Below are 16,948 nucleotides of genomic sequence, written 5' to 3'. Positions count from 1 at the left end.
GCGGGGGCCTGGGGACACGGCGGGGGGACGCGGGCTGGCGTTCACTGCTTCTTCTCACGAGTGGTGATGGTGACCAGCTGCTTGGCGGCCTTGGCGATGTCGTAGGCACACTGGATGACCTGCTGGGTCAGGAGCTGGTAGTCCACGGTGGCGCCGGGCTCAGGGGGCACGGTCTTGCGGCACTCGCTCTGCAGCCGGTAGGCGCTGGTGTTGAGCAGCCGCAGGGAGCTCCGCACCGTCTCCAGTGCTGGTTTCTGTGGCAGAGCGCAGGACCAGTGTCAGAACCTATGTTCGGGGGGCTGACAGTGTTTGGTGGGGACCACAACCACGCCAGGGACACGCCACTCCTCCTACCTTAGGGAAGAGTGATGCCATCTCTGTCACTGCCGAGTGGATCTTCTCTGAGCAGGGCATGAAGCTGGGGGCAAGGAGAAAGGGTAAGCAATGTGGAGGACAGCGGTTCCTGACCATGGAGGGTGACTAGGCATGGCCCCACCCTTGGTCTGGGCATCCAGAAGGACCCTGAGGCTGTGCCCCAGTCTTACCTGTCATGCTTGGACTCTTGTGCTGCCCGCAGCAGCTCCTGGATGTTCTTGGTGACCTGCTCAGTTTTGAGGATGACATCCTCCGTGCTGGGCAGGCCAGGGTCCAGCTCCCCATCCAGCGGGTCCAGCTCGTGGGGGAAATCCTCATCCTTGCTCAGGTCCACAAACCGCTTCCCATCCATGCTGCAGAGACCAACCAAGCGCCCTGGGTGAGTATCAGCCCCCTGTCCCTGTGTCCCCATGTACCCTGGTGCAGCCCCCCGCCCCACCACTCACCTGACCAGAACCTCACCAGCCTGTGTGTTGTCATAGTCGCTGTCAGTGCCGCTGCCATGCCGGTCCAGCTTGCTCTGGAGGGGAGAGGAGCAGTGTCAAGCCCTGCCCAGCCCCAGCCCCATCTCCACAAAGGGTTGGGAGTCTCCCCACCCCAAGAGTTGCTCCCCCTCCCTGATACATCACCATGTGTCGGGCACCATCAGGCGGGCAGGAGAGCAGCGGAGAAGATGGAGGGAAGGGCACCGAGGAGGCAGATGGACCTTTTCGGATCTGGAGGGGGAAATGAGGGGAAGCCCATGCTGAACGGGGTGCAAAAGGGTGTGGAGCCGACCCTGGTGACGTGCAGGGGAGGACGAGCACAGGGGACACCGCCACCCTGCATGCAGGAACATCACAGAGCTGCCATCCCTTGGGGAGGTTCCCGGCCTGACCCAGGGGGGTACAGAGCGGTGGGAGACAGGACATCCCAAAGGCCACATCCTGGGCAGGTGACAGCCACCACATCCCATGCAGGAGCCGCCCCCACTGCGGCCCCCTTACCCGGTACACGCTGGCCGGGATGTGCATGGAGTACAGAGCCTCGTCCTCCACCTCCTGGTGACACACGAAAGGTTACGGCCCCGCGGGGACAGGAGCCAGCACCCCGTGGCACTGGGGGGACTGCTGCACCCCAAAACCCTCCCGGCCCAGCCCAGCACACTCACGCCGGGGCTGAAGGGCTGGAGCCTTGTCACCAGCTCCTCCACCGGCTGCCCAAAGGGTTTCAGCGCCGAGCCCGGCTCGTACATGGAGAAGGCCTGGCGGTCCCGGCGGTGTGGGGGAGCTGTGCCCTGGGGGTGCCCGTGGTCCGGCCGCTCGCTGGGGGCCGGGGTGGGATGCGCAGGACCAGTCTGCTGCCGGATCTGCGTGTTCTCTGCCTGCAGTTTGTGGATCTGCAGCCAGGAGAAGGGGGAAGGAAGGCATCAGTGAGGAGCGGGGGTACACTGAGGAGGGGGGGTCCTGCTGGCCCCACACCCACCTCGCGCTGCAGCCGGCGCAGCTCATCGCTCAGGCTGTTGTTCACCTTCATCAGTTGCTGCACCTTAGCCTCAGAGGCAGCCAGAGCCTTCTTCACCTCCAGGTACTCCTGCAGCGTGATGGGGCCATCTGACAGGTCAGAGGAGTCCATGCTCTGCAGGGAGAGGAGCTCAGCAATAGGATCCCAGAGCTGGGGGTCTGGGTGGGGGTCCAGGCTGGGGCCCGGGCTCACCCTGGCACGGTTGTTGCGGGAGGCGTTGCGCAGCAGTTCCTGGTCCGTGTCCTCGTCAGAGGCGACGCTGTCGTAGTCGTGCTGGTCGTCCAGGTCACTCTGGCTCCGCAGCGAGTAGTCGAGGGCGTCTGCGGGAGGGCAGGGAGGGTGCTGAGCATATGGCAGGGGGGAGTCCTCAGCCCCACCTCGCTACCCTCCGTGCCACACCTGTGGGGCTGAGCAGACTCTTCCCTTGCTGCCGGCGCTTGGCTTCCCCAAGGATGTCGATCAGCAAGGTGGCAAACTCCCTGGCGTTGAACCTGGCCAGTTTTTGCCGGCCCTGGGGGCAGGAGGGGGAAAAAAGGGATGAGCAGGGGTCTAGGTGCACAGGGGGGTCGTGCGGCTCAGAAGGGGCCTCACCTGGTTGCGCGTAGCAGAGTACTCGGGGTTGACAGGGAGGAAGGGGACGGCGCTGCGCTCTGTCACCAGCGTGCTGTGGTTCTGTGTCGTCAGCCAGACTGCAGGAAGGCACCTGGTGTCAGACCCCGAGGGACACAGGGGCTGGACCCCCCCCCACCCGGACAAGCAGGCTGCAGGGCCCGGAGCCGGCAGGACGCAGGCGCGGGCACAGGGCCAGCCTGCCGGGGTTGGGAGCGGAGCCCAGCCAGGCTGACGGGAATCGCCTCCCCCAGCCACCCAGCAGGGCTAGGGACCCCCCCATAACCCCCTAAAAGGACCCCCCCATGCTCTCCACCCTTTCAGGCACCAGCTCAGCACACCCCAGCTGGTGGGAAGATGGCTTGACGCGTCTGTTGGCACCCGCCCTGCCACGGAAACGGGACAGCCCCCACCCGGCCACCCCCCAGATCGGGGCCACCGCTGCAGGCTGAGCCCCCATCCCTGGGGGATCCCGTCACCCACCTCCGGCAGCACCCCAACCCTGGCACCCAGCAGCGGCCCCTCGCTCTGAGCAAACCTTCCCGGCCGGAGGAATGAAGAAGGAGGGGCCTGCGGTCCCGGCGGACGCATCCAGATCGGGGTGGGGGGGGGGAGCGCAGGGCTCAGTCTCGGCCCCGCAGGCTGCTCCTCCCCGCGCCGCGACGCCCGCCCCGGCCCTGGGGGGCTGCGCCCCGCACCCCCAACTCACCCGCGTCGTTCTCCCGGCGGTCCACCTCGTCGTACACGTCCATGGCCAGCTCCTCGAAGAGGCGGTTGCTGAGCTGCAGCAGTACAGGGGACAGCGTCAGGCAGGAGGAGAGGAGCAGGCAGGACACCCAGCCCTGCCCTGGCCCCCACTCACCGCCTGCAGCTTCTTCTTGGCTGCCTTGGCCAGTTCAGAGAGGTCCAGGCTGGGGATTAGGGGGAGGGGGGACAAACAAAAAGTGGGGGTTATTCCTGCCCTGTTCCCACCAAAACAGTCCCCAGCTGCACCCCACCACGACAGGGATCCCCCGCTCAGGCATTGGGGGCTTCACCAAGCAGGTCAGGCAGGCAGGCACAGGGGGATGAGGTGGCAGGGGGCGAGCGGGACCCCCCTCCCCGAGTGTCCCCCGGGTGCCGGGCTGGGCCGAGCAGCCAGGGCCGCAGGGGGGGCCATGCCAGCAGCATGGGGGCCCCCAGAGCCGAGCAGACAATACCTCTGTGCCATGCACTTTGGGCGCACCCTGCGCTCCGGAGAAGGCAGCGGAGGGAAGAACAGGATAAAGGCGGATGTTAAACGCGCGGGCACACCGACCCCCGCCCCCCAGGGATGCTCCAGTGACCGGGGTCCCCCCCCTCAGCCCAGCGGGGACGCTGGGGGGGACATGGGACAGGGCAGCAGGGCCACGGGCGCCATGCACTCACCTGTCAGCCATCTGCGGGATGATGTAGTGCCCATTCTTGTGGTCTGCACAAAGACAGGGGTGGTGAGCAGGGCCACGTGGTCCCTCCAGTGAGGGTCCTTCCCTCCCCTCACCCCAAGACCACCTCACTCACCCGGCTTCCTGCCGCAGAGGTAGAAGGCCAGCCGGTCAGTCAGCTCATACTGGCACTCCACCAGACGCTCCGCCAGCTCGTGCTGGGCTGCCTGCCTGTGGGAGGGCCGTCAGGGGTGATGCCCACCCTAGCTGGGGGTACAGGCAGAGGTGACCCCCTTCCCTGCCCTCACCTGGCATAGTCAATGGGGGTCCGGCCATTCACGTCGGGTGCCCCAGGGTCGGCACCGTAGACCACCAGCAGCTCTGCCTGCAGGATCTGCCCAGCCTTGGCGGCCACATGCAGTGGTGTGGTGCCTTTCTCCTGCGGGCACAGGCAGCCTCAGCCCTGCAGCCTTCATGTGGCATGGGGCTCCAGGACACCCCTGGGCCCCACACCACTTCTGGGGTCCCCGAGCCCCACCAGAGCTCACCGGGTGGAAGAAGTTGGCCTGGGCACCCAGTGAGAGCAGGCGCAGGCAGGTCTCCAGGTTGCCCGTCCGCACGCTCGAGTGCAATTGCTGCAGAGGAGAGAGCTGGTAATGGGAGGATCTGTCCCCACTGCCACAAGGGGGGTCCCTGAGCCCCCATCCCACCTTGCTGAGGTCCTTGGCAGTGACACCGTCATCATCCCGGCACGGCAGCTTGTGGACGAAGGCCAGCATCTGGTACTTGGCACGGATGAACTCAGACTTGGTGGGGCTGGGGGTGGGCAGTGGGTTTTGGGGTGAGGAGGGGGCTCTCAGCCAGCGCTGATCCCCGCCCCCCCCCCCCCCCCCACAGCACAGGGGGCACTTACTGCACTTTGTCCTGGGGGTTTGCCTTCCGGCGCCCACTCTGCACTTGTGCTGGATCCAGCAGCGAGTGCTCCCAGATGGAGTTGGCCCCATTGCTCGCCAAGGTGTGCACCATCTGCAGGGGACAGGCAGGGCCCAGTGGGCACGGAGGGGTCCCAGTGGTTATCTCCCCACATTCCAGTGTCCCCAGCACCCACCTGGAGCAGGGTGGCGGGCCAGGGGCTGTGGCGCAGGTGCTTGACGATGGAGATGTGGCGGCCCAGGCTGCGGTGCACGCTGCAGCACTCGTCGCAGATGAGCACCCCGCGGTTGATGGACGCCCAGCCAGGGTCTGCGGGTGGCACGGGGGTGTCAGCAGGTGTCCCCTCCCCATGCGGTCCCCTCCTCATGCCTCCATCCAGCAGGGGGGATGCGTTGCCACAGCAACCATTTCCCAGGAGATGGAGAGGGGCTCAGCCCATCACCAGGGGAAACCCACGGGTTTCCCATAGCAACCGCCAGACAAAAGGGGGGCAGGGTTTGGCCCCCCACCACCAGGAGGACAGCTGGTGGCAGGGATGATGCCAGCAGACTCTGATCAGAGGCACCCTGGCTCTCTGCGAGGTCACTCACCCCCAAAGCCGCTGGCTGGGTGTTTGGGGGGGTCCTGGATGGGGACAGTGTGCTCTGCTATGGGTGGGCACCCACAGTCCATGGGCTGCTACGTAGGGTGGCCACCAGCTCTGCAGCTTCAGCACCCCAGCGCAGCCAGCCCACAGGAGACCTCAGCTCTGGGGCAGGTGCCACGGCCCCCCACGCTGCCGTGCCCCACCGGCCCCGCCACTGGCCCCGGCCTGCCCTGCCGGACTGGAGCCCTTTGTGTCCCCGCCGGGAACAAAGGGCCGTTTGAGCAGCCGCGCTGGCCCCACGCTGGCACCAGCCCCGGCACCCGCGGGGGCACCGCTCCCGGCCGAGCAGCAGCTCCCCACGCCTGCACCCCAAAAATGGGTCCTGGGAGCGAGTGGGTCTGGCCCCGTGGTGTGGGCATCGAGCTGCAGCTGTTCACAGCAGCATGAGGACAGGATTTGAGGACCCCCTCCGGGTCACAGCCTTCCCCCCCCTGCCCCCCGGGAAACGCAGGCAGGCACGGGGTGATGATGCTGAATCGTTCCCAGGTGTCCCCTCAGCCGGGCACGACGGGGGAGTCCGGGCCACACCCCCTCCCCTTGTTTCTGTAGGTCCTACACAAACATCACACTGTCCCCCTGTCCTGGGGGGGCAGCCCCAATGCCGGGGATACAGCGCCGGGGGGGTGGTCCCACTGGCCTGCCCGATGGCCCTGAGGGGGGACAGTGGCCGCACGACCTCACAGAAGGAGGAAGGCAGGCAGCCAGCCGAGCCTCCCCCACTTCCTTCCTCGCTGCAGGGTCCCTCACCCCTCCCCACGCACCATCCCCAGAGGACCCCGTTTTGGGGGGCACGGCATCCTGCCATGCTGCAGTGCCCCGGGGACGGGGTGGGGTGCCCGGGGGGAGTGCTGGCCCTCCCAGCCTGGCAGCCCCGCGCACGCAGATGGCAGCGCCTTGGCAGTCGGTGCGGCGGCATCTGTGCCTTCGCACCCGCTGCCCACGGCCACCGCCGGGAACAGGACGCTCCGTGCGGGGGGAGCCGGCCCGCGGCCTCCCAACCGAGTGGATCCAGAGTATCCCTGGGGCAACAGTCCCTCCCGCCCTAGGACAGCTGGGATGCGGGTGGGCACTGCAGCAGCTCGGGGAGTGCTTGCACAGGGACACCCTAAACCCTGGGAGGATCCTGGAGTCCAAGAGAGCTCCCAGCACCTCAATCCCTGCATCGGGATGTGGGCTGACACCGGGACCCCCAGCACTCGGCCCCGCACTGGTGTTGGTAGGGCTGGGGCCAGCCGGCATCCCTGCACGGGGCCCAGAAAGGCCGGGCAGAGGGATCAGGGCACCCCACGGGCACCCCCCAATGCAGGGCCAGGCAGCGCATCCCCGACAGCGACGGCGGGTGCTCCCAGCGCGCTAGGAAACGGCCTCTGGACTTTATAACTCATTTCCTCCCATGGCTGCCAGGCGATAAGAGATTGGAAGAAACTGGTTTCCATTTCCCCCGGCCGCAGCAGGGAGCCCCGGCACCGCCCCGGGAACCCCTGGACCCCGCTTGCCCGCGGGCACAGGGGATGCCTAGAGGCAGGGCAGCCTTTCGCCCACGCGTGCCGACAGCTCTCCTGGCACAATCCGGCCATTGGCACGTGGCCGGAATAATTTCGGCACAGCCTTGGCCCGCGGGCGGCTTTCCGGGGCCGGCTCCGAGACCCGTTCATTCATTGCCGTGGGGCCACCTGCACTGGCTAAGGGCAGGTTTGGGGTCCGGCCCTACCGTGGGCAGGGTTTGGGGGGGGGGGGGCAAACCCACCGTGACGCCCACGGGCCTGTGCCCAGCGTGGGGGCTGTGGGCACCGGCACCACCGGGGATGGGAATGGTCTTGCCCAGGCTCGGCTCTGGCTTGCAGCGCCCGGCTCACCCGACCGGCACCGCCAAGCCCGGATCCGGCTGGGGTGGGTGCTGGCTGTGGGGTGCAGGAGGGTGTCCCCCATCATCCTGCCATTTACAGGGTCACCAGCGCTGCTGGCACGGACCGGCGCTTCCCCGGGCAGTGGCAGCAGCCCCCGCGCTGGGGTGAGAAAGCTGCGGGTGGTGCAGGGGGGCGGTGGGGGCATGCGGGGTGCGCTGGGGCGGCACGGAGGAAGGCATGCGGGGGTATCGGGCTTGTGTCTGGAGTGTATTAGGGTATGCCAGGAGGTTAAAAGGGGGCGCACCACGGGGGTAAAGGCGTTTCACTGGGGGTACATCAGAGGGTTCCTGGGGGGCAGATAGGGGACTCCACGGGGCTCCCTTGGGTGTGCAGAGTGGGGTGAAGAAAGGAATAACCAGGGAGATCCTGAGGGCACTCGGGGGGTGCAAAGGGGTCTCCATGTAGGGTGTAGAAGGAGAAGCAAAAGAGGTCATGGGGAGTAGACCGGGGGAAAACACCTCGGCGTAGAGAAGGGTCTGACGGGGGTGCGGGGGACGCACCGGGAGTGCCATGGGGCGCAGAGGGGGCTCTCGGTGGCGCGGGGGACGCGCAGGGCAGGCTCCGGGGGACAGCAGGAAGCGCGGGGGGGGCCGGCGGGGCCGCGCCGGTGCCGATGCGGGGGGCCCTTACCTGGGGCGCTGCAGTCGGCGCACACCTCAGCCCGCGGCGCCTTCCGGGACATCCTCAGCGGCGAGGCGGGCCCGGGCCCGGGCCTCTGCGCCAGCGTGGGGCGGCGGCGGCGCCCCCGGGCCCGCCGGGGGAGCGGCGGTGGGGAAGGGGGGGGGGAGGACCCGGGCTGCGGGGCGGGGTCGGCGGGGCCCGGGGTGGCGGGGCCGGGGGCTGCCGGCTGCTCCCAGCGCCCGGCGGCTCCGCAGGAAGCAGCGCAGGCCCGGCCCCGGCGGAGGAGGGGCCGCACCGCCCCCGCCCCGCCACCGGCAGCGCTGCCGCGGCCGCCCTGCACCGGCACCGGCGCCGGCGCCGCCCCGCACTAGGAGCCGCACCCGAACCCGCAACCGCGCCGGCACCGCCCCGCACCGGGACACGCACCGGAACCGCCCCGCCCCGCGCACGGACCGGGACCCGGACCCGAATTCGCACGGGCACCGGCACCGCTCCACAGCCGCACCGGCGCCGCCCCCGACCCGGATCCGCACCTGCAAACGCCCCCCGGACACCTCACTTGCTGCTGGGCATCAACCCTGTCCTTGTTCTGCTCCTGATCCCCGACATCCCCTAGTCCTGACCCCAGTGCCCGTCCTCGGTGCACTCCCGGTCCCATTTTCAGCCCACAGCACTGTCCCGGTCCTGCTCCCAGCCCTTGTCCTGTTTATCCTGGAGGGGTGGCATAGGTCCCATTCCTATTCCGGGTCCTGTGTAACCCAGTCCTAGCCCAGGGCACCCCCCCAGATTGCTTCTGTCCTGCTGTGGACACTTGTTCTGGATCCAGCCGCAATCCTGGGCCACCCCCAGCCCTCTTCTCAACGCCATCTCTGACACTGTGCACCCCACTCCCGGGCACACCCTTTCTGCAGGACACTGGCTTGAGCCGCTCACCCCTTAGGGTGCTCAGCAGGGGATTTTGGCAATGGGTGAGGGGATTGGAGACTATTTGGTGTCCGCTCCCTCCTGCGACCCTTTAAACCCTGGGACCAGAGGGGACACCCCCTGGGGGCCCCCCAGACAGCTGCGGGAGGACCAGACCCCAGCGGGAGCCAGGGCAGTGGGGCCATCGTGCCACCCAGCACCACGGGGCAGGCGGGGTGACCTCACCGCGCTGCTGAGGAGGTGGCTCATGACGTCATGGGGCAGCGGGGCTGGCAGGGGGATGGGGGATGCTGTGCGGGGACAGGGGCGGGGGGATGCGACCACCGCCACGGCTGAGCAGAGAATGGGTTCCCCCCATTGGTAGGATGGGGAGCAGCGGGGTGCGGGGCCAGGAGCGTGGCGCCGGCGGAGGCCGGGGCGGCCGCAGAGGCCCAGCCTTGCATTGTTCTCGGGCGGCAGCCGGAAAACGCGACGCCCGCCCGGGAGAGACGCAGGCGGAAAAGGAAACGGGGCTGGGGGCCCGTGCCTGGTGCTGCGGGGGAGGGGGGGGGGGTGCGGGAGTCGGGGTCCCCCCCACCACCTGCCGCCTTCACCCCTGCCCCACCATAAGCTCGGGTCCGCTGCCCCTCTGGGGCAGCGGAGGTCAGCTGGGAGGGGGGGAAGTTCAGCCCGGGAAAGGGGGGAATTTGGGGAGGATGCTGATTGACAATGGGGTGCCCCTTTACAGGCCCCCCCCACCCCCCCTTTGCGGGATCGGAGGCCGCGGTGATGGGCTGAGCGGTGCGGGAGGGGGGCGAGGAAAGAAGAGGGTGAAGATGAGGAAGAAGAAGGGGGCGATGCCGGGCAGGGTAACTACAAGTCCCATGAGGCCGGGCGGAGCGGGGGGGGCCGGGGAAGCACCGGGCGGGAGGTGGCGGCCCGCCCCGCCCCGCGCCCCCCCCCCGCCCCTCGCCGCGCCCGCCGCGCCGCTCCAGCATGCACGGAGGATGCTCGCGTCTTGCTCGGGCAGGAAGGGGCCGGAGGGCAGGTACCCGCTGCACTACCTCGTCTGGCACAACCGCGCCCGTGACCTGGACCGGGAGCTCAGCGCCAAGCAGGTGGGGCGGCGCGGGGACACTCCCGGCACGGCACGGCCCGGCCCGGCTCCGCTTGGCTCGGGCTGATGCAATGATCGGGGTCGGGGTGAGGATGAGGATGGAGATGAAGGGGATGATAAAGATGGGGTCGCTTTCTGCGCCGGCGGGGCTCTGGGGGTGTGGCGTGTGTCCCCACCTGCACCCCGGGGCTGTCCCTGCTGCCCCCGGGGCTGCCGCGGAGCGCTGGGTACCACCCGCGGGTCCCCTGCATCCTCCGGCACACGCAGCCCCGAGCATCCCTCCGCACGTGTCCTCCGCTCCCTTCTAGGCCTCTGCAGACCCCCCCGGCCCTCACCCCGCTTCTCAGGGTATTGCCACCCCCCCGGGGGTGCAGCCTTCAGCTCCCCACTCTCAGGCTGAGCCCCTCCGGGGGCGGACAAGGGACCTTGGTGCTGCCGGGGTGCAGCCCCCTAGGCTCACAAGGGTTCTTCTCAGGGTGAGGGGACCCACTTTGTCCCTCAGCCCGGGAACCTCCCAGTCGCCCGATGATGGAGCGGGGTGTGGGTGCTTCCCCGGCGGGTTCCCAGCCTACCTCTTCCCCGTGGCGTTGCAATTCAGGTAATTAAAACCCAACCCCGAAGACGCAGAAAACCGCAGGCATTGGAGGGAGACTGACGGGAAAGCTGTGCTGAGTATCCCCAGTCTCTCGGCCCGGGTCCTCAAACCCCAAGGCACTCAGGGCCGTGCTGGATGGACCCTGGTGATGCATGAAACGGGGGTCATTGTGCCGCGAAGCTCCCGCCGGGATGCAGGCGATGGCTCCCGCCACACCCGTCTCCATTGTGGGGTCCAGCCGGAGGCTGCGCCAGCATCGCCCCGGTCTCCCACCCCATGGCCAGTGTTTTTATTTTTGTGCTAATTTGGGGGCAGTTTTCCCAGGAGCCCAGCGCGGCAGAGATCAAAGCTGGGCTCGGCAGAGGCGGAGAGGTGGAGGGGCTGCTGGGGGGGGGGGGGGCTCTGACCTGTTCGCCTGCAGAGAGGCTCCAACCCTCCAGCCTGGGAAGTAGAGGGGCTCTGCCCTGGTCCCCGCTGGCATTTGGCGGGTGAGAGCAAAGCCAGCCATGTGTGCACCCCAGGGGTGCACGAAGGGGAGCCCATGGGTGCTGCAGGCCTGGCTTTGGGGAAGGTGGGGGCTTGGGGGAAGGAGGTGAGGGCCAGTCCAGACTCACTGCTCTGTCCGGGGCATCCAGGGACACGGCTCAGCCCTTGTCCCTGCCAGAGCATCCCCCAGGTAAAGGGTTGAGACTGGTGCTGTGTGAAATGCTGGAGGCTCGGTGTTCCCCCCCTGCCCAGGGCTCTTCCCTCTCTCTGCCTTGGTGACCCCCACAGGGCAGTGGCTCCACGTGCTGCTCCTCCCAAGTGCAGATGTTTGGGGTTGGGAAGCACTGGGGCAGTTGAGGCCATTGCTCCTCTCCTTGTACTCATAAGGGCTCTGTGTCTTGTCACCCCCAAATTGTCACCATGAGCTCCCATCCACACCTACCTCCACAAGGGAGCAAGGGTCAGCGGATCCCCTTGACAGGGACATCACGAGGTTGTGGCAGACAGTGACGTGGAGCCTGTTGTGCCAGGACACCCCTCACTGCAGCCTGCCCCCTCAGGCGTGACAGGGACCCGGGGCTGCACAGGGACAGCAGTGCCTGGCACCATCCTCCCTTGCTGGCTCACATCCCCTGTTGCTACCCAGGAGCAGGAGCTGGGGTTCTTCAACCCAGGGACAACCCCAGTGGAGGGACGTGCTGTGCCACGTGCCAGGCTGGCACAGGAGGAGCGCCTGAGCTGCAGTTCTGCACTGCACCGCTGCCACCCCAAAGCCACCTCCGTCCCTGTCCCCATTCCCGGTGGGTGTCATGGCCCAAGGGTGGGCAACACCTCTAACTCTGTGCTGTGGTCCCCAAGCTGGGGCCAACCCAACACCAGGGCTCAGGACTGATGAGCTCTTGTTGGCAAAATCTGGGTCACGCCGTGTCCCCTGGGGTAGCTCCAGCACCATGTCCCCACACTGGGGACCCTCAGCCCTGGGGCAGGGCTGCAGCTGGGAGCCCCACTGAGCCTGCAGCCCTCACCCCCAGCTGGGGGGTGATTGCCTTAATTAGAATCGTTTCATTAGTGCAATTAAGAAGCGGCAGTCGCCTGGAGAGCATTAGAGCAGCACATTGACTCCCAGGGAACTGGAGGGCTGTTTTGCTCTGTTGCTGTGGGCAGAGTGGGGGGTCCCCCTTCCTGGTGAGTCCCTGGGGATGAGGGGCATGGCAATACCCACAGCCTGGACAGGGATAGGAATGTCCCTGGGGCAGCAGGAATGCAGGACATGCCCAGATTGAGGCAGGGATATGCTGCAGGTGAGACTCTGGGCATCAGGGAGCCCATGTTCCACCTCTACCCACACCCAAACACCTCTGGCTGCCCAGTCCCAGCTGGCATCTTTGGTGCTACCTGCACCCCAGGTTTGTCCTCCTGAGAGTGGCCTCCTCAAAGCCAATTTTTTGTGGACTGTGCCACTGCCTCCCTCTCTGACAACATCTGAGTGCCCCTCTCCGGGCTCAAGACTTCTACCCCAGCTGGGTTCTGGGGGCACAGAGGGTGCCCCTCCTTCTCCGAGCCACGTCCCCAGCTGGGCATGGATGTGACTCTGCTTCCCACATGGAGAGCGGGGCCCGTGGGTGCCCACCCGCCACCGCACGAGGGATTCCTCGGGGCTGGCTGGGTGCCAGGCTCCGGGTTTGGCACAAACAACGGCAGCCCCAGCGACGGCTCCCCAGGGCCCCGGGGATCCTCGGAGCAGGCGCTCCTCTCCCGCAGCCGCCCGCCCCCGGCTCAGGCAGGGGAACACGTGCGCCCGCCGCAGCCCACGGCACCGCCGCGCTCCCGGCCCTGGCACAGGGGGGCTGCTGGCAGCTGCTGCCTGGCAACTGGGCACAAACCCCCCCCAAATCCCAGAGGTGGGGGCTTTTCTGGAGCTTGCAGCTGCATCGAGATGTGCAGAGCTCCGTGCGCTGTGCCAGGGGGGTCTGTGACCCTGCTCTGTGGCTGCCTGGTGGGTGCAGCCCAGCCTGGCTGTGACGAGGTCTTCTGGGTGCTGCCAGTCGCCACCATGCTCTCCATGACCTCTCCATGGATCTGGCAGTGGCAGCAGGGAGGGACTTTTGAGGTGCGTCTCTTGCAGGAGGTCAGGAGTGGGAATACTCTCCCAAATACTGTCAAATGCTGGTTGCTTTCTGTGTCTGGGAGCTGCACATCTGTGGGAGACCACTGAAGAGCAAGGTCTGGCCACCCCAGTGATCTCAGAGCCTCATTCCTTCCTGGCAGGCTGACATTGAGCAGCTGGATCCCCGAGGACGCACTCCCCTGCACCTGGCCACCACCCTGGGCCACCTTGAGTGTGCTAGGGTGCTGCTGAAGCATGGTGCTGACGTGGGCAAGGAGAACCGCAGCGGATGGACAGGTGAGCAGGGGGCTGCTGCCCTCTTTTCTCCTTCAAGCTGCCCTGGCACAGACACGGGCACGGAGGAAGGTCTGGGCATGAGCACGGACACACATGTGGACATGGACACGGGCATGAACACACGTGGTGCTCTGTGCCTGTGGCTCCTGTGCAGTGCCCAGCTCTGCAGTGCCCTGTGTGCCACACCATGCCATGGCCCTGGACACCACCGTGACACCGCCCCTTTGCCCTGCAGTCCTGCAGGAGGCTGTGAGCACCCGTGACCTGGAGCTGGTGCAGCTGGTGCTGCGCTACCGTGACTACCAGAGAGCCATCAAGCGCCTGGCTGGGATCCCCGTGCTGCTGGAGAAGCTGCGCAAGGTGCCTCCCTCAGCAGGGGCTGTGGGGGCTGCAGCCACGGGACTCTGCTGACCCCTCTGTGCTCTCCACAGGCCCAGGACTTCTACGTGGAGATGAAGTGGGAGTTCACCAGCTGGGGTGAGCTTGGGGCACAGCATGGCTGGGGGGGGAAGTGGGAAGTTCCCAGTAGAGTCCCCCAGCCACAGCATCCGTCCCCAGGTCAGGGGTCAACTCCCCCTTGCCCCCCGACACCCCAAGTTTGCAGGCCCCCATCCTGCCAAGGCATCGCATTCCCCAGGTGTGTCCCCCACCCAGCTCAGTGCTGGTAGCCCCCTCGGGGGTGCAGGTGGCCCCGTCCCCAGATGGGCTATCGGCATTTCTCCTCAGTGCCCCTGGTGTCCAAGATCTGCCCCAGCGACACCTACAAGGTGTGGAAGAGTGGCCAGAACCTGCGGGTGGACACCACACTGCTAGGCTTTGACCATATGACCTGGCAGCGGGGCAACCGCAGCTTTGTCTTCCGGGGACAAGGTGAGGTGACACGGGCATGTCCCCTCACTGGGGAGTGGTGCCGGGTGACACGGTGGGGCCGTGGTTGTCCTGACCCCATTCCCTGCAGACAGCAGTGCGGTGGTGATGGAGATTGACCATGACAGGCGGGTGGTCTACTCAGAGACGCTGGCCCTGGCTGGCCACGACCAGGAGGTGCTGCTGGCTGCTGTGCAGCCCACCGAGGAGCAGGTGATGGGGCGGCTGACGGCCCCCGTTGTCACCACCCAGCTCGACACCAAGAACATCGCCTTTGAGAGGTGGGCTGGGGTGGCACCGAGCCCACCCCCAGGGCTACTGGCACCCAGGGCTGTCCAAGCAAGCTCATGGTGCTGTGTCACCCCAGGAACAAGTCCGGGATCCTGGGCTGGAGGAGTGAGAAGACAGAAATGGTGAATGGATATGAGGCCAAGGTGAGGGGCAGGGAGTTGAGCTGCCCAGGGGGTATGGTTGGTTGCAGCTGCGAGGTGCCCACCTCTGCCATTCCTCCTCCTTGGCCAGGTCTATGGCGCTTCCAACGTGGAGCTGATCACACGGACACGGACTGAGCACCTCTCAGACCAGCACAAGGGCAAGAGCAAAGGTGGAGCCAGCACGGGCTGGGTGGGCAGGGCACCCCCGGCTCTGCTCTCACCCCCTTCTCTCTCACAGGCTGTAAGACACCTCTGCAATCCTTCCTGGGCATCGCTGAGCAGCACGTGGGGCCCAACAACAGCGTGAGTGTCTCAGGGGTCGGAGGGGATGGCCCTGCAGTCAGACCTCCCCTCTCACCCCACGGAGCTGTCCCCCCATGCAGACGCTGATCACACAGACACTGAGCCACGCCAACCCCACTGCCATCACCCCAGAGGAGTACTTCAACCCCAACTTCGAGCTGGGCAATCGGGACATGGGACGGCCCATGGAGCTCACCACCAAGACACAGAAGTGAGAGGGGGAGGAGCAGCCAGGGATTCCCTGCATCCCCACCTCCACTGCTGCAGAGCTTGGGGGTGGGGACAGGTGCGGGTCCCCATCCCAACGCCTGTCCCTGGCAGGTTCAAGGCGAAGCTGTGGCTGTGTGAGGACCACCCGCTGTCCCTCTGTGAGCAGGTTGCCCCCATCATCGACCTCATGGCAATAAGCAACGCGCTCTTCGCCAAACTGCGGGACTTCATCACCCTGCGCCTCCCGCCCGGCTTCCCCGTCAAGATTGGTATGGATTGAGCTCTGCTGCTGACCTGGCTGGCACGGCCAGCTTCCCTCCTCGCTTTTTTTTTTTCCCTTTTCCTGCAGAAATCCCCATCTTCCATATCCTCAATGCCCGAATAACCTTCGGGAACCTCAATGGGTGTGATGAGCCTGTCAGTTCCCTGCGGCACAGCCCCAGCAGCGAGGCACCCTCACCCAGCAGCGACTCCTCCAGCGTCAGCAGCTCCAGCTCCCTCAGTATGTGAGGAGGGCAGGGTGAGGTGGGAAGGGGTCCCAGTGGGGTCAGGGGTCACAACAGGGGTCACACATGACTGGCAGGGTGGAGGAGGAGAGGGTCTCACAGGCTGCCCAGCCATGCCAGCTCTGGTCTCCCCCCAGCCTCGTGCCGAGCGTGTGAGATGGACCCGGCCCTGTTCGAGGTGCCCCGGGGGTACAGCGTCGTGGGCACCCACCAGGACGCCCTGAGGGAGGATGAGGATGACCTGCTGCAGTTTGCCATCCAGCAGAGCCTGCTGGAAGCGGGCAGCGAGTATGACCAGGTGGGCACTGCCACCCACTCACCTCTTCCTGTCCCTCTTGCTGAGGGACCCCGATGCTACCTGGAGTCCTCATTCAAACCACCTCTCCCCATCCCTGCATCCCACGGGTGCGGGTCAGAGTTCATGCTGGGGGGGGGAGGGGGGCTGGTTTTTGAGGTGCCACCCTCCAAGCACCCCTCTGTCACCTTCCACAGGTGACCATTTGGGAAGCACTGACCAACAGCAAGCCGGGCACCCACCCCATGTCGCACGAGGGCCGCCGAGGAGACAGGTTGGTAAGGTCTGGGCAACCCCCCTGGGGGGAGTGGGTGCGGGTGCTGGACCCACAGCGAACCCACTGAGCCCCTGCTGCCCCCCAGGACTCCCCAGCACACGGCATCCCCGCGTCCCCCCGTGGCCCCATCGCCAGGGGGTGGCCGGGGGCCCAGCTCCCTGTTCCCCAGCTACGCCGAGCAGCTGCGCCTGGCCATGGCGCTGTCGGCGCGGGAGCAGGAGGAAGCGGAGCGCCGGTCGCGCCAGGAGGAGGAGGATCTGCAGCGGATCCTGCAGCTCTCGCTGATGGAGAAGTGACCCCGCACCCCCACTGAGCCCCTCTCCCACCCCGGTGGGGATGGGGACGTGGCCAGGGCTGTGTCTGGGGGAACAGAGGGGGAGCGGTGTGGTGGGAGCCGGTCCAACACCTGTGGAGGGGAAAGGGGAAAGGGGGGAGCAGGATCTGGCCCTTGGAGAACATCTCCACAGTTGGGGCAGTACTGGGGTGAGGTGTGGGCACCCCACGGCAGCACAGGGTTGGAGTGGGTGTTAACCCTGCACCTGGGGTTGCAGGGA

The 16,948-nt window shown here is 66.9% G+C and overlaps 2 protein-coding genes across 4 annotated transcripts; one reads left to right on the top strand and one right to left on the bottom strand.

Moving 5' to 3' along the window:
• Positions 1–41: 41 nt before the first annotated feature.
• Positions 42–8,058, bottom strand: GIT1 (GIT ArfGAP 1). 3 transcript variants are annotated; one of them, XM_062506962.1, is made up of 22 exons: positions 8,007–8,058; positions 4,999–5,132; positions 4,804–4,916; positions 4,601–4,706; positions 4,439–4,525; positions 4,199–4,329; positions 4,027–4,121; positions 3,895–3,937; positions 3,687–3,713; positions 3,350–3,398; positions 3,197–3,269; positions 2,470–2,567; positions 2,278–2,389; positions 2,071–2,198; positions 1,840–1,992; positions 1,526–1,753; positions 1,362–1,415; positions 1,005–1,091; positions 822–895; positions 546–728; positions 355–418; positions 42–254 (listed from the first exon to the last, which is right to left on the bottom strand). In XM_062506962.1, the coding sequence occupies exons 1-22, from the start codon at positions 8,056–8,058 to the stop codon at positions 42–44; spliced, it is 2,304 nt and encodes a 767-aa protein (XP_062362946.1). The 3 variants fall into 3 exon arrangements, with proteins under 3 accessions (XP_062362946.1, XP_062362945.1, XP_062362947.1); XM_062506961.1 differs by lacking the exon at positions 3,687–3,713; XM_062506963.1 differs by lacking the exons at positions 1,362–1,415; positions 3,687–3,713.
• Positions 8,059–9,742: 1,684 nt separating this feature from the next.
• On the top strand, positions 9,743–16,707 carry ANKRD13B (ankyrin repeat domain 13B). Its single transcript, XM_062507321.1, is given in 17 exon segments — positions 9,743–9,801; positions 9,803–9,851; positions 9,854–10,018; positions 13,367–13,502; positions 13,738–13,862; positions 13,934–13,979; positions 14,229–14,372; positions 14,461–14,650; positions 14,737–14,803; positions 14,892–14,973; positions 15,042–15,106; positions 15,187–15,317; positions 15,428–15,585; positions 15,666–15,818; positions 15,960–16,120; positions 16,315–16,395; positions 16,480–16,707. Coding segments are annotated over 17 exon segments (2,025 nt in total). The 5' UTR covers positions 9,743–9,757.
• The last annotated feature ends 241 nt before the right edge of the window (positions 16,708–16,948 follow it).

This window comes from Cinclus cinclus, chromosome 22 (genome assembly GCF_963662255.1).
Source record: "Cinclus cinclus chromosome 22, bCinCin1.1, whole genome shotgun sequence".
Taxonomy (NCBI): Eukaryota; Metazoa; Chordata; class Aves; order Passeriformes; family Cinclidae; genus Cinclus; species Cinclus cinclus.
Note: the sequence above shows the minus strand (reverse complement) of the source record. Positions and strands in the feature narration are given on the sequence as shown.